General features: G+C 40.1%; 1 protein-coding gene across 1 annotated transcript in view; it reads left to right on the top strand.

Moving 5' to 3' along the window:
- Nucleotides 1–19829, top strand: part of BBS2 (Bardet-Biedl syndrome 2) — a gene marked incomplete at its 3' end in the record, with an annotated part of 36710 nt that extends 16881 nt beyond the window's left edge. Inside the window, 10 exon segments of the mRNA NM_001132391.1 lie at nucleotides 1483–1618; nucleotides 1835–1974; nucleotides 2785–2929; nucleotides 3255–3426; nucleotides 4372–4501; nucleotides 5709–5840; nucleotides 6396–6533; nucleotides 7189–7301; nucleotides 18481–18629; nucleotides 19354–19829. Coding sequence (NP_001125863.1) covers nucleotides 1483–1618; nucleotides 1835–1974; nucleotides 2785–2929; nucleotides 3255–3426; nucleotides 4372–4501; nucleotides 5709–5840; nucleotides 6396–6533; nucleotides 7189–7301; nucleotides 18481–18629; nucleotides 19354–19460 — 1362 coding nt within the window.
- Between the last annotated feature and the right edge of the window lie 7655 nt (nucleotides 19830–27484).

Genomic DNA, 27484 nt, shown 5'->3' with positions numbered 1-27484 from the left:
TAGGCTTTAACTAGAAAGAAGCAAGTTCAGGTCAGTCTGAGTTAGAGGGCTACGTTAATGTGCTTTGTTAAAAATACAAGTCATTCCTTCTTTCACAGGCTTTAGCATTCATAATTTTCAGGCTTCCATGATGTTATTAATAGCATGAATACTTGACAGTGATATACTGTATACAAGGGGTAGGCTGTAACCTAAATTACTTTATGTTTTGGTTGCAAAGTTTTGCCCATAAGATTGTTTATGAAAAGACAAAAATAGTGAGTAGCATTGGTCATTGAAATGATTGCTCTGCTAGATTTTCTGTAGCTAGCCTTTTGTTGATAATACCTGTGTCCTTGCCTGGAACATAATCATCTTTTTTTTTTTTTTTGAGACGGAGTCTCGCTCTGTCACCCGGGCTAGAGTGCAGTGGCGCGATCTCGGCTCACTGCAACCTCTGCCTCCTGGGTTCAAGCGATTCTCCTGCCTCAGCCTCCCCAGTAGCTGGGACTACAGGTGCGTACCACCACACCCAGCTAATTTTTTGTATTTTTAGTACAGACAGGGTTTCACCATATTAGCCAGAATGGTCTTGATCTCCTGACCTCGTGATCCGCCTGCCTCTGCCTCGCAAAGTGCTGGGATTACAGGCGTGAGCCACTGTGCCCGGCCTCATAATCTTCATTTTAAGTGATGGTCATTTATTATCACTTTTGAGATGCATTTGTTTCTGATCAGTCATTTATTTATTTGTTCTCTCTCTTGGAAATGGGAGACTTAGAGGATAGGAGAGCTCTCTAAAGTATCTGAATAGTTTTTATGTGGAAGAGGGACTCTTAACAGGGTTGTTGTAAAAGGTTGCGTGGTGGAAGATTGGGCTAACTCTGTAGTTTTTCAACTTCAGATTCAACATACTTTACACATTTATATATAATAAAGATACAATTTTTATATAGAGCTAACATTTATTACGTACTTCTGTGTGTCAGGCCCTGTTGATATATGTTAACTTCATTAGGCCTCAATTATACCCAATGAGGTATAGTACTGTTAATTTCTCCATGTTCTGGTTATTGATCCCCAGATGAAAAGACCAAGCACAGAATGGTTAAGAAACTTGCAAGATGCCATGGATAGTATGTGGCAGAGCTAGATTCTGAACCTGAGCGGTTTGGCCATTAAGCCCATGCCCTTTTGCTCTGTGCTGTGTGTACTATGTGTACTGGCTGTTAGCAGACCCATTTCTTCAAATGAAGCATTGTGTGAAGGCCAATATGAAAAACAGCTTTTATTTAAAAAGAAGAAAGCACAGCTGGTTGAGGCTCTTTAGGGTCCCTCTTGGCCCCAGCAGTCATAGGTATCTCCTGAGAAGTCGTAGGGCTTCATAGAATACTCTTGAAAACTGCTAGACTAAATGACCTTTAAAGCTGATTTTTATTTTTAAATTTTGTGGTTTTTAAACATGTAGCATAAGCAACTTTTAAATTTGTGTTTTATTTGTAGGTTGATGCTCGAAGTGACCGAACTGGGGAGGTCATCTTTAAGGACAATTTTTCTTCTGCAATTGCCGGTGTGGTAGAGGGAGATTACCGGATGGATGGCCACGTACAGTTAATCTGCTGCTCAGTGGATGGGGAAAGTAAATTGGGATGAGAAAAATCCTTAAAAAGTCACATTTTCCATTTGATTGGGTCAAAATATCAGGAAATTTCACCGGAAGTATTTGTACTGAGATCCTGTAGTTCTAATAAATTCACCAGAGTTGGGGAGAACTTAGGTTTTTGTTTTTAAGAGCAGGTAATTGATGACCTAAAAGTATACCTGGTTCTACTTGGGTTTTTTTCCTTCTGTTCAGTCCGGGGCTACCTGCCTGGCACGGCTGAGATGAGGGGGAACCTCATGGACACCAGCGTAGAGCAGGACCTGATCCGAGAGCTGAGTCAGAAGAAGCAGAATCTGTTGTTGGAACTCCGTAACTATGAGGAAAACGCCAAGGTAGGTCCTAATGTGACCGGGTAATGGAGGCTGAAATGTTGAGACTGACCAGGAGGATCAGCAAATATGGAAGCATGAGAGTGTCATTGCCAGGGTGTGGCCTTTTTGCCAGTGTCAGAATTGAGAGGGGATATACCCTTTCATCTTGAAATTTCATTTCCAGGTAGTTAAACTGTAGAAATGTTTTCCTGATTGTTTAAGGACATTTCCTGCAGCACTATTTATTTATGGCAGTGAAAACAGCTGGAAGCAACTTAGATGTTCATCAGCAGTAGGGAGTATGTGCTAAGGAATGTTAAGCAGCTCAAAGAATGAATACTTGGACTGATATGGAAGGATATCTGTCGTCTTACTAAATGACAAAAGGCAAGAACAGTATAGAATGTCTTTTATCTTTTTCAAAAACAAATATATTAAAAATTGGCAACTGTAAAAACTGTGTGTGTGCGTACAGTAAACTGGCTGAAATGTTCCTTTAATTTGTCCTGTAATGCATTACTGTATTTGAATTTGATGTACCAAGGGAATTTGTTTGCTTGCTTTAAAAGAACAATACTTAAAAAATGTTAAAGTCATGATGGGATACAGTGGACCATACCCATAGAAAGAGGCAAGGGTATTTTCCCACAGGGCCAGATAGAGCAAGGGAGTGCTAATGAGGTGAGTTCTCTGAATTCTAAAGAATCAGATTACTATAATAATAAGATGCTGGAGGCTCTGTCTTTTGAAGCTGAAGAGCAATATTGTTTAAAATTGATATTAGTTCAGTGTTTTGGTGACTGAGTAGGAAATGGGTGGGGTGTTTTGCAGGCTGAATTGGCCAGTCCACTGAACGAGGCCGATGGGCATCGGGGCATAATCCCAGCCAATACCAGGCTCCACACCACGCTGTCAGTCAGCCTGGGGAATGAGACCCAAACTGCTCATACAGAATTATGCATTTCCACTTCTAATGGTAAGACAGTACTCACAGCTGGTATTTAGAGGCACCTGTGCCATCTTGGAGTCGTTCTTTTTTTTTTTTGAGACAGAGACTTGCTCTGTCTCGGCTCACTGCAAGCTCTGCCTCCCAGGTTCATGCCATTCTCCTGCCTCAGCCTCCCAAGTAGCTGGGACTACAGGCGCCCACCACCACCCCCAGCTAATTTTTTGTATTTTTAGTAGAGACAGGGTTTCACCATGTTAGCCAAGATGGTCTCGACCTCCTGACCTCGTGATCCGCCCGCCTCGGCTTCCCAAAGTTGGAGTTGTTCTTAAACTGTTTTTACTCTTCCCTGCAGACACCATCATCCGAGCAGTATTGATTTTTGCAGAGGGAATTTTTACAGGTGAAAGCCACGTGGTACATCCCAGCATTCACAACCTCTCCAGTTCCATCTGCATCCCTATTGCGCCTCCCAAAGATGTCCCTGTGGATCTGCACTTGAAGGCATTCGTGGGTTACAGAAGCAGGTGACCCTTTGCAAGTCACAGTTCATTTCAGGACAGCACTTAGAGGATGGCAAGATGTATAAATTTTCCATATGCCCAGTGGATTCTTGGGGGCCTGAGAAACCATTTAATGGTTCTATCTACCCAAAGTTTCTCATGACCTTTTATTTCCTCAATTTGAAACCTGTAAAAATAAAATGGAAAAACTGATATGTAAGTTTAAGATGGTTCTTTTTTTTTTTTTTTTTTGAGACAGAGTCTAGCTTTGTCACCCAGGCTGGAGTGCAGTGGGGCAATCTGAGTTCACTGCAACCTCTACCTCCTGGGTTCAAGCAATTCTCCTGCCTCAGCCTCCTGAGTGCTGGGACCACAGGTGCTCACCACCATGCCCAGCTAATTTTTGTATTTTTAGTAGAGACAGGATTTCACCATGTTGGCCAGGCTGGTCTTGAACTCCTGACCTCAGGTGATCCACCCGCCTCGGCTTCCGAAAGTGCTGGGATTACAGGCATGAGCCACCACGCCCGGCTAAGATCTTTATTTTCTGTTTTTAGTCAGGGGATCTCATAATCACAAAATGTTTAGTTGGTGATTTGTCAATTTGTAGTTTTGGCCACTAAAACTACAAGAGTTAGGATGCACCTTTATATTACAGTCATATATAACCTCAGCTAGTGAAGAAAAACTGCTCTATTTGTGGAAGATAAGATACTTTTTACATCCCCTTTATGATATTTTAAACCCTTAGTGCATACAGGTATATATGTGGACTCATGCTGTCTTTAAATCCCAAACCTAATATATTACTGTAGTACTTTAACCCTCAAGTGTTTTGGGGGTTCCTTCTTAAGTGAAACCCTTAAATATCAATTGATGACCCAGAAGTGGCTTTATTTTCTGGGCTTTGCATTTTGAAGCAACATTCTATACAAAACAATTCTCTTGTGTTTCACTGATTGGCCATAGCACCCAGTTTCATGTATTTGAATTGACAAGACAGCTCCCTCGATTCTCCATGTATGCGCTGACCAGCCTGGACCCTGCCAGTGAGCCAATCAGTTATGTTAACTTTACCATTGCAGAACGGGCACAGAGGGTGAGTATCTCGCTTTTCTCTTTCAATGCTTTTACACAGTAGAATCCTTTAGATGTTATTTTATAGAAAGGGAAAATTACATGAATGTGTTATATTGGTAGCAGTAAATATGATATGAAAGAATTCTCTAACTTGGGGGTGGCTTGTAACCTGTAATAAAAATATTGCTAGAATACCTTCTCTCACTTTGAAAAAGCATCTGAGCAATCCTCAGTTATTGGTGAATTCTTCCCAGTGTTTAATTCCTCTCTTTCCGTTATGGTCTTAGTGTGGTTGTCCTGGTGTAGTATTTCAAGAGGAACCTGCAGCAAGATGAAAAGAGAGTGGGACTTGGAGCTAAGAATGTTTTTGGCTTTAAGCGCTACGTTAACTCATTAAATTCTTAGTGATCTTGGGGAATTCCCCTCACCAGTGTGAGCCTCAGTTTTCTTATCTATAGGTGAGGATAATCTTACCCACCTTATTGGGGGGGCCTGAGGATTACATGATTGGTGTAACAGTAGCACCTTGTACATTTGAAAGGACTAATACCAGTGGACTTTAGCCTTGACTGGGCTTTGGAATTCTTGGTGGGACTTTTTAATCATGTAGATTCTCAGGCCCCTGCCTGGCCTGTGGAACCACAAACTCTATAGGTGGGCCCTTCCAGAAGGCCTCATGGGTGGTTCTCATGTGGAACCTGTGTTGCAAGCCACTGTATGGTGTTACTGCTATTAACATTAAAACTTATATTTTCCTTATTGTGTGGATATATCTGTGGTGTTTGCCCATGTATACTTCATTTTACGTTTCTTAAAGAATAGAATGGAATGGTTTTAAGCACACTACATTGTCCAGGTTATACCCACAGAAGAGCTGTTGTGTAACAGAATCAGCATCATACCTGAATCATTTGTACATTGCATGTAAGACTATGTCTAAGTAGAAGATGCTATGAAATCATGTCTGCTGTGGGGCCAGGCATAATTATGAATGTTACTTAAGAGCATAGGTGAGGTGAGAAAAGGGAGTGTGACTAGTGTTTTAGTATTTTCTTGGTGTGGGATGAAGTATAATTCTTTTTTTTTTCTCAACAAAGCAGTAAAACTAGAAAGAAGGAGAACTCTTCCCTCAAGAATGGCTGTACCTTCATATCCAGAGGCATATTAAAAAAAAAGAATGTCTGTACCTTAAAAATGGAGGTCATTTCATTGTGTTCATTTTTAAGGTTGTCGTATGGCTCAGTCAGAACTTTCTGTTACCAGAAGACACTCACATTCAGAATGCTCCATTTCAAGTGTGTTTCACATCTTTACGGAATGGTGGCCACCTGCATATAAAAATAAAACTTAATGGAGAGGTAATGTTTCATATCATGGGGCATAGATTTCTTTTTAAATTTATTTATTCAAACGCTTAGACCATGGAATGAGAGGGGCATATTTCTCATGTGCTGTTTACCATTCAATCTAAAGCGAGGTGGGGGACATCAGTGTCAAGGCCATAAAACCACATGTTTTGTTTTATTTTTTTCACATGGTTTGACTTAAGTCTGTTAGTGTTGCCATCTTAGACACTGGGGTGTAATCTGGAATAGATGTTTTCTGCCTCCTTCCCTTCATCTCTTCCTTGTCTCATTTGGAAAGAATTGGAAATACAGAGGTCAACAAAAACATTTTTCAATGTTTGGATGATTTTGTCATTTAATTTCTAAGGCTAGAGGATTTACCTTTTAGCTAGCTGCTGGAAATAATGCGGTTTGTAATTTCTTCGAGAGCTAAACTTCCCTTTTTCAACACTGCATATAAATATATGCACAATAATTTTGTCGAGTATGGGGAAATTCAGGTACTATTGTAGCTAAGTTTGTCTAATATCTGAGGATGCTAAACTTCTCTATTTTTCCTCTGGGTAGATTACTATAAATACTGATGATATTGATTTGGCTGGTGATATCATCCAGTCAATGGCATCATTTTTTGCTATTGAAGACCTTCAAGTAGAAGCGGATTTTCCTGTCTATTTTGAGGAATTACGAAAGGTGCTAGTTAAGGTGAGGGAACGCGGTAGATGCATTTGTGAGAATGTGGTAGTCTAATAATATTTGAGGAGATTAATGATACTACAAATGTACTTATAGTGATGTTTTCAAGAATTTTTGCAATTTTTGAAGTAAAAATTGGACTAGTATTGGAGAGTTTACTACTTAAGGATTTCTTTTATAAAAGGAAGTGTTTAGCTCTTGAGCACCATGCTTGCTTTGTTTGGTTTAAGGTGATGCATTTAAATATTAACATTTTCCTTTGTTAACTCTTCATCTTATTTGTAGTATCTGCTTTGGTCTTCAGTTTAGGTCTTTCCAAAAACCCAAATTAAAGATAAAAGAGCAAAATAAAGAGGATTGTGATTGGCCCCAAAGTATACAATATTCCCACTGCAAATCCCTAAAATATTAATATGTGTGTTGTGGGGGCTCCTGGTGCTAAAGCATGGGGAAGATTCGCATGGAATGTCCTGTTGAAATTGGAGGCAGCACAGATGAGTTAACTTGTTGAGAAAGAGGTGAAATAATGGGAAGTAGCTTAATTGGTATAAGTGAACAGGGGAAAGAAGGGGGTCTCTGTATCTGGTAAGTAGTGTCTTCTCATTTGTCTGGGTTCAAGAAGTTTGTGAGGCCTTTTTCATTCCTGAGTGTTCATGGTCTCTAGGTGGATGAATATCATTCAGTGCATCAGAAGCTCAGTGCTGACATGGCTGATCATTCTAATTTGATCCGAAGTTTGCTGGTTGGAGCTGAGGATGCTCGTCTGATGAGGGACATGTGAGTATTTGTCACGGTTAGTACAGGTGCAAGGTTAAAAATGTGAGCAGTATGGAATAGCAACTCTCAGATGTTACCAGTAGAAGTATAAATTGTTACAGTGACTTTGGAAAATAACTTGGCATTATCAGTAAAGTTGAAAATGCATGTCCTCTATGACCCAGCAATTCTATTCCTGGTTTATAGCTTAGGGAAAGTTACAGCTTAGTTATATGTATGCTTATAAACCAGGATATTTGTATAAGAATATTTGTAAAGGCATTGTTTATAAAAATCTCAAAGTGGAAACAATCCAAATTAGCATGAACAGTGTAGCGACAGTGGATGAATTGTGATATATTCATACAATGGAATACTACACGGCAGTGAGAGCACATGAATCTCCATGACACATAAGAGCAAGGAAAAATCTGATAAGCATAATGGACACTGAAAGAAGACAGACTTAAAAGACTATAAAATGTATCCATGTGTATAGTTAGAGAAAAGAGTAAACTATAGTTTGGGAAACATGCAATAAATAAAAATATAAATAAATTCAGGGAAGAGATTATCATATAAGATAGTATTTTCTCCTAGAGAAGGAGGGACTTTGTTCAGAAAAAACACATTGGGAAACTTCCTGTCTGATGTCTTGTTTGACTTCATTAAATATTCTGTGAATTTTTCTGAATATGTAACACTTTACAGTAAAAAAGTTAAGTATGTACAGGTCTTCCTTGGTGCTTGCTAGGATGCCAAATTTACCTTGCCAATAAAATGTACTGAAAAAAATTCAGTAAAATAGTTAACAAATCATAGATGAAATTTATGTGTATATATTAGGGGCAAGAGTTCACCCAGAGTGCTGCTTGTGTTTTTTCCTGAGAGGCCGAATTATTGGCAAATAATTATAATGGTTTTGCTCAGAGGTAAATGGTTTTTAAAATAATTGTATTGTTGAAAATTTCAAACACATACAAAAGTACTTGAATATAATGATTTCATATATACCACCCACCTAACTTCAACAGTTATCAACTAAAGACGATCTTTTTTCATCTCTACACTCACCCTCTTTCCCTCTCAGGCACTAGATAATTTTGAGGCAAATTTTGGACATTGTGTAATTCTAGCCACAACTGTTTCAGACAAAGGGCCTTTCAATATCATATATATACACATACACACACACACACACATATACACACACACATACATATACACACACACATACGTATGTATAAAAACCACAATGCCATATCACACTTAGAAAAATGTACAATAATTGCTTAATATTACAAATACCTCATCTGTTTAGATGTTCCCAGTTGTCTTATAAATGTGGACATGTGTGTTTTAAGTTGGCTTGTTCAAATCAAGATCCAGATCAAAGTCCATACATTGGATTTGGCTGGAAATCTTTTAATCCACACTTTTGCTTGCCCACTCAGTCTCTTCTCTCCCTCTCCTGGGGGGTCCCATTTTGGATTTTGCTGGTTGTATCCTTGTGGTAATGTTTAGTATTATTCTTCTGTCCCCTGTGTAGAAAGATAATGGTAGATCTGGAGGCTTGATTAGATTCAATTTCAAATTTTGGCAAGAATACTTCGTGAGTAGTGTTGTTTACTTCCATGAGGAAGCATGCAATTTTTGATTGTTTCTTTTTATGATATTATCAGCCATTGATGATCATTGCCTAGATTCATTATTTCTTTTGGGGTTTGCAAAATAGTGATATTCTAATTCTGTTATTCTTTTCTTCATATATTAGTTGAAATACTTCTATGAAAAATAATGTTTCCTCATGAATTAATGAATTATTTGGTTCCCTGAGGTACAGTTTGTACAGAAAAGACAGGTTCTTTATCAGCTTTATTTAACAGCTTTAAAATAATGCGTTGGTCTCCAGCATGCTGGGTGACCAGTGAGATTTTTAAGTCCTTATATACTCATGTATTTGAACATATTTAATGTGTTTCGATTTATATCAGTTATTATTCTTTTTTATGGCTAGTTTTTTTTTTTTTTTTTGAGACGGAGTCTCGCTCTGTTGCCCAGGCTGGAGTGCAGTGGCACGATCTTGGCTCACTGCAACCTCTGCCTCCCGGGTTCATGCCATTCTCCTGCCTCAGCCTCCTGAGTAGCTGGGACTACAGGCGCCCGCCACCATGCCCGGCTAATTTTTTGTATTTTCAGTAGAGATGGGGTTTCACCGTGTTAGCCAGGATGGTCTCAATCTCCTGACCTCATGATCTGCCCGCCTCAGCCTCCCAAAGTGCTGGGATTACAGGCATGAGCTACCGCGCCTGGCCTTTTACGGGTGGATTTTCCAGTCTGTGGGCAATGGAAGTCTCCTTAGGTTGGATACAGTTGCCTTTGGACATGGTACCATTAATTTGGTTGGTTCTTTGTTTTCTTGTGTGATGAAATGTTTTAGGCTTATCTGTTACATTTCCCAGTCTAAATATGGAACCAGCCATTTCTCTCGAGTCCTGGTTCTTTTACATGAGAAATGGTATTTAGAGATCATGGTCTGACCACTGAAGATGTTCATTGCTACTGGGTTGATTATTGTTTTTAGGCCTTTTCAATGGATAGAGCTAGGAAATTTTTTTTTTCAATGAGAAAATATGAGTTCATACTATTTACCATTCAAATTTATGAATATAGGCTCTTTGATTTTATTACTGCGTCTCTTCTCTCTCACTTTGAAAATCATGGCTTCAGACTGGGCACAGTAGTTTACACTTGTAAACCCAGCACTTTGCGACGCCAAGGTGGGAGGATCACATGAGCCCAGGGATTTGAGACCACCTTGGGCAACATAGCGAGACCCAGTCTCTGCAACAAAAAAAAAAAAAAAAAAAAAATTAGCTGGGCATAGTGGTGCATGCCTGTAGTCCTAGTTACTCAGGAGGCAGAGGTAAGAAGATCTCTGGAACCTAGGAGTTTGAGGCTGCAGTGAGCTATGATCATGACACTGCACTCCAGCCTGGGATGACAGAGCAAGGTCTCTTAAAAAAAAGTGGGGGGATGTCATGGCTCCAATCAGTATCAGCATAGCTATTTGCTTCATCTTACAGCACAGACACAGCATTTAAGAATATTAGCCAAGTTGTTATCAACAATATGATTGCTGAAAACAGTTTAAGATTTTTTGTGTGTTAATTCTTTGTGTCTTTACAGCATATCCCAGCAGGGAGTTTCTGTCAGATTACTGTATCTTAAAATCATTTGAGATTATTTCTCTTTTGGTTATGCCACAGAAGATTTGATGTAGAGTTAGGTTCATTGTTTTATTTTGCTCTCAGTTTTGGAGGATTGGCATTTTTACCTTTTTGGTTTAATTCTATTACATATTTACTAAAACCTTTTTGTGATTCCAAAGTTAGATCTATAAATAAGACAGGCATGCACAGAAAAGTCTAACTTTCCATTCCTGTGACCTTCATTCTGTTCTCTCCCGTTTACTATAAATAAACAGTTGAACATTTAAGTATATATACACAGATACACACAGATACACCCCTCTTCATGTCTTAGATTAAGTCCTAGTATGTATACATCTTTTTCTCCACCTTGCTTTCTTTTTTTGAGACAGGGTCTTGCTGTGTCACCCAGGCTGGAATGTAGTGATGCAATCACAGCTCACTGCAGCTTCAACTGCCTGGGCTCAAGGGATCATCTCACCTCAGCCTCCTGAGTAGCTGGGACTAAAGGCGTGAGTCACCAGCCTGGCTAATTTTTAATTTTTTGGTAGAGACAGGGTCTCACCATGTTGCCTGGGCTGGTCTTGAACTCATGGGATCTACTGATCGTCCCACCTTGGCCTCCCAAAGTGCTGGGATTACAGATGTGAGCCACTGTGTCCAGCCTCCACCTTGCTTTTTACATTTAAAATACATCTTGGAGATTTCTCCACCATGGTATAGAGAAATACATCTCGTTTGTCTTTACAGCTACATAGTACTCCATTTTCTGGCTGTTTTTCAGCCAGTATCCTCTATTTGGATTGTTCTTTTGCTACTGTAGATAATGCTTTAATTAATAGTTTTGTTATGTAAATCTTTTTATATTTTTGCCAGGATACTTTGAGAAAAAGGCTTAACAAATGGGATTACTGCAGTAAATGATACATGCATACAGAATTTTGCAGGGTCTTGTCAAATTCTCCATAGGTGTTACATCATTTTGTATTCCCATAAGCAATGTATGAGATTGCCTGTTTCTTTTCAGCCTTGCCAGTGGAGTGTGTTGGCATACTCCAGGGGATGAGAAACGGTCTCTTTGTTTTAATTTTTATTTTTTAAATTTTATTTTATTGTGGTAAGACCACAGCATGAGATCTACCTTCTTAACACATTTTTAAGTGTATAATACGTTATTGTTGACTATAGGTGCAGTGTTGTACAGCACATCTTTAGAGCTGATTCTTCTTGCTTAACTGAAACTATTGGTAAGCAAATTCCCATTTCTTCTTCCCCTCTTTCAACTATCATTCTACTCTTTGATTTTATGAATTTGACTATTTTAGATACTCCATGCAAATATAGTCATATAATATTTGTCGTTCTATGACTGGCTTATTTCACTCAGTGTAACATCCTCAGAGTTCATCCATGTTGTCACATATTGCAGAATTTCCCTCTCTTTTAAGACGGAATAGTGTTCCATTGTTTATATGTACTAAATTTTCTTTATCCATTCACCTGTTAATGAACATTTATGTTTTTTCCGTATCTTGGTTATTGTAAATAGTGTGGTGATGAATGTGGGAGTGCTAATAGGTCTTCAGGGTCTTGTCTTCAGTTCATTTGGATAAATACCCAGAAGTGAGATTGCCAGATCATATGGTAGTTCTATTTTTAATTTTTTGAGGAACTTGCAAATTGTTTTCCATAGTGGCTGCACCATTTTGCATTCTAATCAACAGTGTACAAGGGTTCCAATTTCTCTACATCCTTGCCAACACTTGTTGTCTTTTTTTTTGATAATTATCATCCTGACAGAGGTGAAATGATACTTCATTGTGATTTTGATTTGCATTTCCCTGATGACTAGTAGCACTGAGCGTCTTTTTATATACCTGCCGATCATTTGTTTTTCTTGTTTGGAGAAATTTCTATTCAAGTCCCTAGCTCATTTTTTAATTGGATTACTAGTGTATTTTTTGTTGTTGTTGTTGTTTGTTTTTTTTTGCTGTTGAGTTGTAGGAGCCATTTATTATGTTCAGTATTGGGCATTTTTCATTGTTTTAATTAAGGGCCATTTGCATTTCTTTTTTGTGTGAACTATTTGTCTGTTTACATATCAGGTACTGTTTTAGTCCATTTTGTGCCTCTATAACAGAATACCCGAGAATGGGTGATTTATAAAGAAAAGAAGCTGATTTAGCTTATGGGTCTGTAGACTGGGAATTACAAGAAACATGGCACTGGCTTCCGCTTGACTTCTGTTGAGGGCCATGTGTGAAGTCAAAACATGGCAGAAAAGGTCAAAGGAGAAGGGGACATGTGTGAAGAGGCAAAGCCTGAGGGGTGCCCTCACTTTATAACAACCTGCTCTTTTGAGAACTACTTCATTCCTGCATGAGTGAGAACTCACTCCTGAGAGATGGCATTAATGGCATTAATCTATTCATGAGGGATCTGCCCCCATGACCCAAACACCCCCTACTAGGCCCACCTCCCAACACTGCTGTGCTGGCATTTCTAACTTCAACATGAGTTTTGGCAGGGACAAACCACATCCAAACCATAGTGGGTATATTAATCTCTTATGTGTGATATGAGTTGCAAAGATGTTTTCTGGAGTTTGTCATTTGGGTTTTCCCTTTGCTTAGAATTTTAAAAAATTTTGCTTTAATGGGCCAGGCGCAGTGGCTCATGCCTGTAATCCCAGCACTTTGGGAGGCTGAGGCGGGTGGATCATGAGGCCAGGAGATCGAGACCATCCTGACTAACATGGTGAAACCCTGTCTCTACTAAAAATACAAAAAATCAGCTGGGTGTGGTGGCGGGCACCTGTAGTCCCAGCTACTGGGGAGGCTGAGGCGGGAGAATGGTGTGAACCCGGGAGGCGGAGGTTGCAGTGAGCTGAGTTCGCACCATTGCACTCCAGCCTCGGTGACAGAGTGAGACTCTGTCTCAAAAAAAAAAAAAAATTGTTTTGCCTTAGTGTTGGTTTTGCCTTGTAAGAGCTTTTAAAATTTTGTATGTAGTCAAATTGATCACTCATTTTCTTAATACTTTATTTATTTATTTTTGAGACAGAGTCTCACTCTGTTGCCCAGCCTGGAGTGCAGTGGCGTGATCTCGGCTCACTGCAACCTCTGCCTCCCAGATTCAAGTGATTCTCCTGCCTCAGCCTCCCAAGTAGCGCTACCACACCTGGCTAATTTTTGTATTTTTAGTAGAGATGAGGTTTCACCATGTTGGTCAGGCTGGTCTCAAACTCCTGACCTCAGGTGATCTGCCCGCCTTGGCCTCCCAAAGTGCTGGGATTACGAGTGTGAGCCACCGTGCCCAGCCACATTTTCTTAATACTTTTACATTTTGAATTACTGTTAGAAAAGTTTTCTTTAACAACAGGGTATAGAGTAATTCACCTATTTTCCTTTAGTACTTGTACATTTTCCTTTTTTACATTAAGTCTCTGTTACGGTTGAAGTTTATCCTGGTGTTCATATAAATAATAAACTCAGTTTTGTCATTTTCCATATGACTATCACATTATTATTATATTATTATTTTGTGTGTGTGTGTGTGTGTGTGCATGCACGTGTGTGTGTGTGTGTGTGAGATAGGGTCTCACTGTGTCACCTAGGCTGGAGTGCGGAGAGATCACAGCTCACAGCAGCCTCGATCTCCTGGGCTTAAGTTATCCTCCCACCTCAGCCACTGGAGTAGCTGGGACTACAGGCGTGTGCCACCATAGCCAGCCAATTTTTGTGTAGACCCAGGGTCTCGCTATGTTGCCCAGACTGGTCTTAAACTCCTAGGCTCAAGCAATCTGCCTGCCTTGGCCTGTCAAAATGCTGGGATTTCAGGCGTGAGCCACTGCGTCTGGCCACATTGCATTATTTTAATACTACTACTTTTTTTTTTTCTTTGAGATGGAGTTTCGCTCTTGTTGCCCAAGCTGGAGTGCAATGGCGCTATCTTGGCTCACTGCAACCTCTGCCTTCCCGGTTCAAGCCATTCTCCTGCCTCAGCCTCCCGAGTAGCTGGGATTACAGGCATGCGCCACCATGCCCAGCTAAATTTTTTTGTATTTTTAGTAGAGATGGAGTTTCACCATGTTGGCCAGGCTGGTCTCAAACTCCTGACCTCAGGTGATCCACCAACCTCGGCCTCCCAAAGTGCTGAGATTACAGGTGTGAGCCACTGTGCCCAGCCTGATACTACTTCTTTTAAAGTTCATCATGCTCACAATGATTTCAGATACTGCCCTTATCATATATCATATTTCTGTACACAGTTGAATCTATTTCTGGATTTTCTGTACTATTCCATTGGTCTGACTTGTCACTTCATTTGACAATATCATTCTTTTTTTAAAAAGATTATTTTGAGACAGAATCTTACTCTGTTGCCCAGGCTGGAGCACAGTGGTGTGATCACAGCTCACTGCAACCTCGGCCTCCCAGGTACAAGGGATCCTCCTACCTCAGCCTCCTGAGTAGGTGGGACTACAGGCACGTGCCACCACACCCAGCTAATTTTTTTTTTATTTTTGGTAGAGACAGGGTCTCACTATATTGCCCAGGCTAGTCTCAAACTCCTGAGGTTAAGCCATCCTCTTGCCTCAGCCATTCTTTTTTTTTTTTTTTTTTTTTTAATTTTTGGCTGGGTGCAGTAGCTTATGTCTGTAATCCCAGTGCTTTGGGAGGTTGAGGCATGAGGATGGCTTGAGGCCAGGAGTTCAAGACCAGCCTGGGCAACATAGCAAGACCCCATCTCTAAAAAAGAAAATAGAAATTTCATTGTGATATGTGATATTGTAAAATATATGTTTGATCTTCAACCCTGTTTCCTAACATAATAACTCCTAAAATCTTAGGATCTCCAAAGTGATGTCTTTTTGCATGCTATTGATTGGTATATGGCTGGCAGCTCCTAGGTAGCTTCAGGATAGGAGTCAGTCACTGGAACGACCAAGGCAGGATTAGAGGATTGGGACTTTCTGCCCACCCCTCTCCCAACCTCCAGGGAGTGGAGAGGGGCTGAGAGTTAAGTTGATCACCTATGGCCAGTGGTTTAGTCATTCATGCCCAAATAATGAAGGTTCCATCAAAACCCAAAGGGACAGCATTCAGAGATTTTCTAGACATCTGAACACACGGAGGTTCCTGAAGGTTGATGCACCTAGGGAGGGCATGGAAGCTCCAAGCGCCTTCCCTAATACTTCGTTCTATGCATCTCTTCATCTGTATCCTTTGTAATATCCTTTATAATAAGCTAGCAAATGCCATTAAGTTTCCCTGGGTTCTGTGAACTGCTCTAGTAAATTAATCAAACCCAGAGAGGGGATCATGGGAACCCTAACTTGAAGCAGATCAGTCAGAAATTCTGGCAGCCTGAACTTGTGATGTGTGTCTGAAGTCGGGCAGTCTTGTGGGACTGAGCCCTTAATCTGTGGGATCTGACAGTGTCTCCAGGAGAATCGTGTCGGAACGGAATTGGAGGACACCCAGCTGGTGTCTGCTATAGAACTGATTGTTTTCTTGGTGTGTGGGAAAAACCTCCACACAGTTGAGGACAGAAGTCTTCTGTGTTGATTGTTGTGGTGTGGGAGCAGAGGAGGAACAGTTTGTTTTTTTCCCACTCATGGTAAACTACACATAATGTGAAATTTACCATCTTAACTACTGTACACTACTTTTAGTGTACAGTTCAGTGGCATTAAATACATTCATAATGTGTAACCATCACCACCACCAGCATCTCCATAATTCTTTGTCTCTTAAACCTGAAACTCTGTACCCATTAAACAGTAACTACCCATTCTCCCTTCCCTTTAGCTCTGGCAACTACCAATGATGGTGCCATTCTTTCATGTATGGATGTTTTGTATGTTTCAATATCTGGTATGGGTAGGTGCCCCGTCCCCAACCCCTGTTGCTTTTCTTTTTCATGGTTTTTCCTAGCTACTTGTGCTTGTTTGTTCCTTCCAGTGAATTTCATCAGCAATTTTTGTAGCTCCGTAACAAAAATAGGTATTTTAATTGAGATGATGTTAAATGTATTAACTTAGGGAGAACTGACGCTGCTGCAGTGATGTTTGGTCTTGCTAGCTAAGAACATGCTATGTCTTTATATTTGCTCAAGCCATGTTTTGTGTCTTTCTGGAGTGCTTTCATGGTTTCCTCTTGTAGATACTGGATGTTACCAATTTTAAGTTTATGCTTAGGTATTTTCTGTATTTTTAGACAATTATGAAATATTTTATAATTGTAAATATTGTTTACATTATATCTTGTTCTATAATTATGGTTTTGTGTTTGTGCATATGAACACTGATTTTTATCTGTTGATTTTATAATGTGCCGTTTACTAACTATCTTATAGTTTTTCCAGATGTATTCTTGTATCATCTGTAAATTGAGATAGATATTTGCTCTTTTTGGCCAACTATCTGTAGGGTCCCTAGTTTCTCTATCTCTCTATCTCTCTCTTAAGTCAAAAATGGTTGCTGGCTTTAGGCATTTGACTGCAAAATGTCAACATTTGTTTTCATTTTTTAAATCAAATTAATTGATATATAACTCATACATGCAGAAAATTTACGCTTTTAAGGTTTTACAGTTTAATCAATTTTGAGAAACTTATGTAATCATGTTGCTACTACTACAGTTGAGATATAGGATATTTCTATCACTGGCCGGGTGGCTCACGCTTGTAATCCCAGCACTTTGGGAGGCCAAGGTGGGTGGATCACTTGAAGCCAGGAGTTCGAGACCAGCCTGGCCAACATGGTGAAACCCAGTCTCTACTAAAACTACAAAAAATTAGCCAGGTGTGGTGGCGGGTACCTGTAATCCCACCTGTTCAGGAGGCTGAGGCAGGAGAATCACTTGAACCCGGAAGGTGAAGGTTGCAGTGATCCGAGATCGTGCCATTGCACTCCATCTTGCCTGGGCAACAAGAGCAAAACTCCGTCTCAAAAAAAAAAAAAAAAAAAAAGAATATTTCTATCACTCTTGTGACTGTTTGTATCAATACCTCTTCTAACCTCCAGTTCCTGGAAACCACTCATCTTATTTCTTTTCCCATAGTTTTAACCTTTTCAAAATACCATATAAATGGAATTATACTGTATCTATATCTATATATCCTTTTGAGTCTGGCTTCATTCACTTACATAATGTCTTAGAGATTCATCCATGTTGCTGCATGTAGCTGTAGTTCCTTTTTAATTGCTGAATAGTATTCCATTGTATGGATATATGATATTTATCTATCCACCAATTGAGGATAATTGGGTTGTTTCCAGACTTTGGCGAGTAGAATAAAGCTGCTATAAATACTTGCATACAAGTTTTTTGTAGACATATGTTTTCATTTCTCTTGGGTAAATACCTTACAATGGGATTGCTGGGTCATACATTGTGTGTTTAACTTTATAAGAAACTGCCAAATCACCTGTCAAAGTAGTTGCAGCTTTTTGTATTTCTGTCCACAATGCATGAAAGTTCCAGTTGTCCCACATCTTTGCTAGCATTTGGTATCTTCAGCTATATTTTTCTTTAGTCATTTTCATTGTTGTGTAGTATAGATCTCATTTCTGTTTTAATTTTATGACTTTGTTTTAAAACTTTGATAAAATACAAGGCTGAGTTGTCAACCAGGCCACTTTAGTCTAATGAATATTCATCTGAAACTTAGAAGGTGGGCTGTCACCTTGCTCACTTGTCCCTACTCCCAGCACAGTGGACTTGAGAATTCTTAACCGCCTAAATCAACCATTGACCAGTGACCAAGGAAGTCCACTTGTCTTTTGTTTATTTGGAAGGAAAAGAATATTTTTATGGAACTTATCTGTATTTTCAAAGCAAACTAGCAGTTACTCGATTTTAATGAAAATATAGCTTAAAAATGGTGTCTTCTTTTCTTTGTATGTCTAAGAAGTTTGCAAGTTTTTCTTAAGCTTGCCATATCAACATGAAATGATGTCAAATTTCTACTGATTTGCATAGGAAAACAATGAAGAGTCGTTATATGGAACTCTATGACCTTAATAGAGACTTGCTAAATGGATATAAAATTCGCTGTAACAATCACACAGAGCTGTTGGGAAACCTCAAAGCAGTAAATCAAGCAATTCAAAGAGCAGGTCGTCTGCGGGGTAAGTCTCTTTTCATAACACTGCACTTTGATCTGTGATGTTTCTGGTGGAACTCATTGAAGATGGTGGTAGCATCCAATAATTCATATTGGGGCTGAAAGTAGCATACCTTTCACACTCCAGAGCTGGCACCAGTCACATGTTTCAGTCGTCAGCCTAGTATTTGGCTTTAGTCTCCGGACTTCAAAGGGAGAGAAAACTTTCAGCTCCTTTTCTTAGACCTTCCTGCATTCTCTAAAGAAAAACCTACTATATATAACCCAAAGGAAATATATAAACATATATATATATATAAATAAAACCATCAAGGCCCAATTAGCAAAATGAGACTGAAAATTAATGCTAAGTATCTAACTTAAAAATTTAGAAAAAGAACAATAGGATAAACCCAAGGAAGCAGAAATATAGCCAGAGATTTATACCTGAATTCTGCTGTTTTGGGTTGATGGTTTGACTTCTTTAGAAATAATCTTTGCTAGGTGACTATGAGCTTTGATCCTTTTCTGTAAAACCAACTGTTGGTTTCTAGGTTTGAGACAGTCTCTAAGTCAGTTTTTTCAATAATTCCCTCACCAAGTTTTTTTTTTTAGGGAATGGTAAGATAAATCATATTTCACGTATAACTCTTTTCCCTCCTGGTTTTATGTTGTTTTAAAACTGACCTCTAATTTTATAATTTCATGTCTAACAATCTTTTGGGTCCCGATGTTTTCTTCTCATGCAGTTGGAAAACCAAAGAACCAGGTGATTACTGCTTGTCGGGATGCAATTCGAAGCAATAACATCAATACACTGTTCAGAATCATGCGAGTGGGGACAGCTTCTTCATAGGAGAGGAAAATACAGGTCATGAAGTTCCTGGCAAAGATTTTCTGTTAAAAACCTATGCTTGGTTTGCTTTGGATCACACCCTGGTGAACCCCGGGTGCTAAGAATGAAAATAACCTTGGTGAGTTGTATAAATTAAAGACAAAGAACTACATGTGAAGATAGATTTGCTTTCTATTTTTAAATCAGTAGTACTGTTGCTGAATAATACTAGGTTTTTATGGAATAGGATGAATGCTTTTGAAGTATTAGGGCTTCAGAGTCCAATTTTTGCTTATTTATGGTATATAAATACATATTTTTTTCTTGAAATTGCAATTGAATTTGTACTTTTCAAATAGATTATCTACTTCTTCATTAAAATGTAAAGATGTTAAACTTTGTGTTGATTGATTATAAAATCACCACCAAATCAGAATTGCCCATTTGTATTTTGTAGAGAAAAACAAAAATGTGGGCTGGGCGCAGGGCTTACGCCTGTAATCCAGCACTTTGGGAGGCCAGGGCGGGCGGATCATAAGGTCAGGAGATTGAGACCATCCTGGCTAACACGGTGAAACCCCGTCTCTACTAAAAATACAAAAAATTAGCTGGGCATGGTGGCACTCACCTGTAGTCCAAGCTACTTGGGAGGCTGAGGCAGGAGAATTGCTTGAACCCGGGTGGCGGAGGTTGCAGTGAGCCGAGATCGCACCACTGCACTCCAGTCTGGGCGACAGAGCAAGACTCCCGTCTCAAAAAAAAAAAAAAAAAAAAAAAAAGTATTTGGGCTGATCTCGGTGGCTCACACCTATCATCCTAGCACTTTGGGAGGCCAAGGCGGGTGGATCCCCTGAGGTCAGGAGTTTGAGACCAGCCTGGCCAACATGATGAAACCCGGTCTCTATTAAAAATACAAAAAATTAGCCAGGTTTGGTGGTGGACACCTACAATCCCAGCTATGCGGGAGGCTGAGGCAGGAGAATTGCTTGAACCCAGGAGGTGGAGGTTGCAGTGAGCAAGATTGCACCACCGCACTCCAGCCTGGGTGACAAGAGTGAAACTCTGTCTCAAAAAAAAAAAAAAAATGTGGATATTTGGATTTGTGTGCTTTTTAATCACTGAAAGATGGGTGCAAACAACAAATTTACATTAAGGAAGAGTCAATTTAGAGTGATCACTTTGTTGGGGTAATGTTAGCTGCTGTAACAAATAGACCTCAAAATCATAATGACTCATTTTTCATTTATTATGTAAGGATTTCTCCATAGTTATGCAGGGACCCAGGTTCCTGTAATCATGTGGCTCTGTCATCCCCTAGGACAAACTTTTCTACCTGAGTTCACTAAAGGACTAAGCCTAAGGAAAAAGGTTTGGGTGACTAGTTTCACATTCAGTACATACAGTGGAGGGAGGTCTTAGGGCAGTGGGGCTTTATTATCTCACTTGGAACATTATTTGACAAGGGCTGTCCTAGGGCCTTGTGGTTATTTACAGCCACGTGCCAGATAATGAAGTTTAGGTCACCATAAGATTATAATACTGTATTTTTACCGTACCTTTGTGTTTAGATATGTGTAATTTACACAAATACTTAGCATTATGTTACAGTTGCCTACAGTATTCAGTATAGTACCATGCTGTACAGATTTGTAGGCCAGGAACAACAGGCTATACTGCATAGCCTAGGTGTGGAGTAGGCTATACCATCTAGGTGTGTATAAGTGCACACTGTACGATGTTCACATGATGACAAAATAGCCTAACAATGCATTTCTCAGACTGTACTCCTGTTGTTAAGCAGAGCATGACCATATAGCTAAGCCGGTAGAAGAGAATAAGAGGGAAACATGTCTTCTTCTTTTAAAAGTGTGGTCTGAAAGTAGCACACTATCATTTCCACTCAGAATTCCATTGAGTCACATGACCACATCTGCAGGGGAGGCCGGGAGATGGAATCTAGCTGTGTGCCTGTAGGAACGCTGGTATTTGTGCCAATAGCTAGCAGTCTCTTCCCTAGGAAAAATTTCGCCCTAACGTAGATTTCAGGACTGGTTTAATGAGTGAAACTTCAGTTAGTTTTAATATCTTAATAGCTGTTTAGGGGAAGTGGAGCATTTCCCTGAGGTTAGTAAACATTAATTTTATTGATTTTGATGTGGCCACTTTAGGATGGCCCCTCCTATATCTGAAATGTAAGCCTTATGGAGTCCTAATTATGGGAATATGCTAATACTTTTGTTTTTCATTTTCAACCTGTAAACTCAAGAGCTAATCCACATACACTGTATTATTTTCAATCTCCAAGTAGTAAAGTATCATCGTAAATCTGCCTCACACAGAGGTTGCAGTGAGCCGAGATCATGCCACTACACTCTAGCCTGGGTGACAGAGGGAGACTCCGTCCCCAAAACAAAAATAAATAAATAAATGTGCCTCACAGAGGAGGAAACTGAGGCATAGATAACCTCCTTTTCAGGTCACAGAGTTAGTGACCTGTCTAGTGACTCAAGAGGAAACTTGAGTCCTACTGTTGAGTCTTTGTTTTAACCATAGTCTAATTTATACCATTTGAGATTAAAATCTCTAGTTGGTGCTAGTTTTAAATTATATAATGCCATTCATTTTTAGGGAGTCTAATAACATAATCTCATCAAAGGTCACTCTGTTGTTCTTTAGCTAAAAAACTTCCTTCTTAGACCTAAAAATACTCATGGCCAGGCTAGAAGGCGTTGACCTGCAGCAAGACATATTAAGTTGTTCTGATTTATAGGTTATTTTCACAGTAATTTGATCCTGTTGATGTTGGTGTCTGTTTCTCAGATGAGGCTCTGAGCTCTAAGACAGAGTGTCCTGTACAGGGTCCCACAGCTGGGTAAGCCCTGGTGTGAAGGAGGTGTTGGAACCAAGTAGTCACGGCCTCTTCTACTCCAAACTTCCCAAGCAAGTAAAGACTGGCTGAAGTGAAAACATTCATAAAACATGCAACTACCCTTTTTTCCCCCACTTAGAACTCATCCTGTTCAGCTTAGGAGTGAGGAAAAACTGGACAAGGAGAAATGAGTTTATCAGTAACTTCTCTATTTTGTTGCCATATGTTTCTATCCTGATAGAATCTGAGTACTTCAAGAAGCTACAGCGAAGCTGTATTTCACTGCTGAATTACATTGAAGCTTTAAGTGAGCACTGAGCTGTCATTTAAAAGCTGACTTTGAGGATTTTGATATCTGAGAGAAAGCTTTCAGTACCATAATTCAGGTTCTGAGGATTTTTAAGAGTATAATTTGTATTATTTCCCACCATGACTGCCTATCCAGTACCTCAAAGCCCCGCTCAAATGCTCTCTCCTTAGGTGACCTTTCCTCTCCCATGTCTACTCCTTAACCCTTATTAAATTCTTTACTTAAATCTTAATCCCCTGTTAAGCAAGAATGGTGTCTGCATCTTAACCAGCGTCACCCTCGCCCCAGTGCTGAGCCAGTGCCTTGAGCATAGAATAGCATCTGCCGCTCTGCTTGGGATTGTCTGTCCTCAATACGCCTGTCAGCAACTTCAGAAATCAAAGAACTAGGAACTTTAAAACTATTATGCAACCCTAGAAGTGTTTTACAAGAATGATTTTCAACATTGTTATTAATGTTTCAAATTTTATAATTAGCAGTTACAGATCTGCCAATGCAGTCCTGTCATTATAGAACTAAATTACTTCCAATTTCATTTGGAAACTCAAGTACAGTAAGACACGCATTACAGCCTGGTGTTTCGCATTTTGCCTCTTTTCCATCTGGCCCCTGCCCACACTCTGTGCTCTAGCTCTGGAGTCATCTTGTAATCTGTACAGTACAGAATCTGCTTTTCCTAAAAGTGATGTCACATGGACAGTTCCCAAGTCGTTTTTAAATTGTCTTTGTGGACTGATTTTGCATCAGAGAGAGAATCATCAGGACACCCAGTTCCATGCAGACTGGAGAGCCCTCCTCTGGCATCACTTCACTAGATCTCCTCGACCCTTTTCAACAGGGTTTGTTGTGCTTCCTCATTGTTTAGTAGTAGTAAGTATGTCATGGTGTTGAAGAGATAATGCACCCCAAAACTTCTTATTCAAGAAATACTGCCAGAACTTTGGGAGGTCAAGGCAGGTGGGTCACTTGAGGTCAGGAGCTTGAGACCAGCCTGGCCAGCATGGTAAAATCCCATCTCTACTAAAAATACAAAAATTAGCCAGTGTGGTGTTAGGCACCTGTAATCCAAGAATTGCTTGAACCTGGGAGGCAGAGGTTGCAGTGAGTTGAGATCATGCCACTGCACTCCAGCCTGGGCAACAGAGGGAGACTCCGTCTCAAAAAAAAAAAAAAAAAAAAAAAAAAAACTGGTCTAGGAGAGGTGACCCAAGCTTTTTTTTTTTTTTTTTTTTTGTGGGTGGGGGGGTGTTCTGTGGGGAAGAAACCCACATTCAGTGGAATTTTGAGAGGCAATCTTTAAACAGTAGACAAGCCCCATTCAAAACTAACAGATTCTTTCTCTTGGAACCTTAATTTTCCGTGTCTTTAAAATTAAGGACTAATGTTATTTATAGGGTACTTCCTTAGACATTTTATTTTGCTTCTTATTCAAAGATGCAAATATGTTCACAAGTTTTCTTAAAATGTTCCTAATTTCCAGTATGGTTAACATATAAAGAAGTAGTGAAGTAGTCTCTGTAAGGCTGTTCTCCTCCTGTCCGATGCTGGAGCTTGAAGCCCATAGGGCGGGTAGTCAGAAAAGATGTGGAGTTGGGGAGAACAAGCTGCAACCCACAGGCATGGGGTGGAGCCCATGAGGATGCTAAAATCTGTCCATTCTTGTTGCTTCTGACCTTGATGGTGTGGGCATTCTGCTGAAACTGAGACCCTTCACAGAGGAGCTGAAGGAAGATCCATCTAGGGGAAGGTGGAGTGGTTGCAGGCCCAGGCACAGGTGTGGTTCACACCAGCAAGGTGTGCCAGCTACTCAAGGGCTGCTGCTGCATTGGGCCCTGCAGATCTGGCATAGGAATTTGTGGCTCATCCTAACCTGAGACATAGGGAAGATAGTTCTGGGAAATGTAGTTCAGTCTAGCCAAGTTGATACATGACAAAGCTACCAGTGGCTGTCATAGGATGGTGGGATTTCAGGTGATCTTTAGATTATTACGTTATTACCTCACAATGAGCATGTGTTATTTATATAGTCTGAAAAAACAGAAAGCTATTTTTTTTTTTTTTTTTGAGACGGATTCTTGTTCTGGTGCCCAGGCTGGCGTGCAGTGTTGCGATCTCGGCTCACTGCAACTTCTGCCTCCCTCCTGGGTTCAAGCGATTCTCCTGCCTCAGCCTCCCAAGTACCTGGGATTACAGGCACGCGCCAGCACGCCCAGCTAATTTTTGTATTTTTAGTTAGAGATAGGGTTTCACCATGTTGGCCAGGCTGGTCTCCCAACTCCTGACCTCAGGTAATCTGCCAGCCTCGGGGCCTCCCAAAGTGCTGGGATTACAGGTGTGAGCCACTGTGCCGGGCCCATAGAGCTATTTTCTTTGGGGATAAAAATGGGAGTTATAAGAATTGGAGACTCACTATTAAGAATAGAGAGAAACCATATATTTTACAGGTGAACATGATAGCTTTTATCTGAAAGAGGTATAAAAAAGATGCCCATATTCTAATTTTTCTTTTGCTACCTAACAGTTGTTGACATTGGCCCCAGGCCCTAAAAAGCCATCAAGATGCAAAATGAAGTACTACAAGGAAAACAAGCTTCGCTATCACTGTGTATCTTCAGTGCAGAAACACAATCTTTAAGTTACACCGTCCTTCACAATCTAAGAGGTGCTGCTGTAGATGATGTAACTGACAGCAACATCAGAGTTGGGCTCCTAGGGATTCTCTCCCCTCAGACACCCGAGTCCCTTTTTGTAGTGTATAAAAGATTGTGTGTTGACAGATCATAAACACACTGAGATAAAGGAGACACTAAAAAGCACATTTTAACACTTGTGAGGTATTCTAAGATTTAGATTTGGCTTTCCAGAATTAGAAAATTGGCCTTGGATGGTACCTACAGCCATGAGTCTCAAACTATTTTCCATGCTTGGCACACATGACAGTTTCACCTACCCAAGCACTTTTCCCTGGGTCTTCCTGGAGTTATGCCACTGACACCCTTTCCCCTCAACTCATGAAAACACATCAGAAGGCAAGTGAATGAGATGACCTTCAGTCAGCTGGAACATAGAAAAGGCAAGCTGTGACATTAACCATTAGTAACAAAGTATTCGCAGTCCCACTTGAGTGTTGCTACACTGTGGTTAAAAAATTGTGGTCTCCAGCCTGGCCAACATGGTGAAACCCTGTCTCTACTAAAAATATTAAAAAATTAGCTGGGTGTGGAGGCAGGCGCCTGTAATCCCAGCTACTTAGGAGGCTGAGGCAGGAGAATTGCTTGAACCCAGGAGACAGAGGTCACAGTGAGCCGAGATCACGCCACTGTACTCCAGCCTGGGCCATAGAGTGAGACTCCATCATCTCAAACGCAAAAAAAATTGTGGTCTCCAAAATAGTATGGTGTAAAATGGTTCGTTACCATATGCATAGGGGAAGACAATGTTAGAACTAGTTCTAGATATTTCTTATCTCATCATTTAAAACTTAGTGTTTTATAACAGTAAATTATAGAACTAATATTACTACATGTGTAAAATATATAAATATCCATATCAAGGGCATACCTGTTAAAACATTTAACTGGCTAGGGTGCAGAATTAAACCTTTTTGAAACTAAACCTAAAAGCCAAAGCGAAAGTCATTTTCATTTAAATGCAAACTTCAGAAAAGAATGAATACTCAAAGTTTTAGGAGATGAAAGAGAAGAGTGGTTAAGAAGTTTAAAGGCCCAGTGCTTTTTCTATTAATTAGTAAAACCCACACTAAACGCTACTGCAAAAGCTAAAAATAAATGTAAAAAAGAGAAAGGAAACAGAAGACTCTATTGGGATGGAATGAGAACAGCATCTTTCATCCACCCATGCATACCCACACACAGGTAATGATGATGTAACTCCCTGGAACAGTTCAAGAAAAAATTAACAAGATGCACAGCCTCTTGGCATTCTGATGTGGTTTTACCATTCCGTCTCTTAAAATAAAAAGCAATTAGTTATATACTTGACCCTACAGTATTTAGGAAAAGAGAAGCAACATGTGAGGCTAAAATAACTTAATTATACACAGGCCACAACTGCGGGATGGAAAGGCAGTGGGCACTTGGAAGTGACTACACATGGCAGTAAGCAGCCTATCTTCTCTACCAACCAGAAGTTTCTTGGGGCATGTGATGGTAGGCCAGACCCTGTCCAAGGGAGTAACACTACACTAAGCCTACACTGTACTGTGAGAGTCATGGTGGAACAAGGCCACAGGCAGTGGGAGGAAATGTGATGACTCACTGTGTCAGAATTCTAAGGCCCAGTATGATCAGGATGTAAGGCTCCATAATTTTCTAAACCAGCATGATTGAGAAGAACAAAATTCTGCAATCATTTATGTTTTTTTCTTCTTTTTTTTTTGAGACAGAGTTTCACTCTTGTTGCCCAGGCTGGAGTGCAATGGCACAATCTCGGCTCACTGCAACTTCTGCCTCCTGGGTTCAACCAATTCTCCTGCCCCAGCCTCCTGAGTAGCTGGGATTACAGGCATGTGCCACCACGCCCAGCTAATTTTGTATTTTTAGTAGAGACGGGGTTTCTCCATGTTTGTCAGGCTGGTCTTGAACTCCCGATCTCAGGTGATCCACCTGCCTTGGCCTCCCAAATTACTGGGATTACAGGCGTGAGCCATCACGCCCGGCTGCAATCACTTACGAGTTTTTCTAAAAAAACTAAAACACTGGAAACATGGATGAATCTTAAAGACTTTATGTTAAGTGAAACCAGTCACAAAAGGACAAATACTGTATGATTCCACTTATATGAGAAATATGAGTAGTGAAGTTGATGATAGAGACAAAAAGTATGGCTGTTGCTAGGGGAAGGGGA

This window comes from Pongo abelii, chromosome 18, assembly GCF_028885655.2.
Source record: "Pongo abelii isolate AG06213 chromosome 18, NHGRI_mPonAbe1-v2.0_pri, whole genome shotgun sequence".
NCBI lineage: Eukaryota > Metazoa > Chordata > Mammalia > Primates > Hominidae > Pongo > Pongo abelii.
This window is presented reverse-complemented; position numbering and strand designations above follow the sequence as displayed.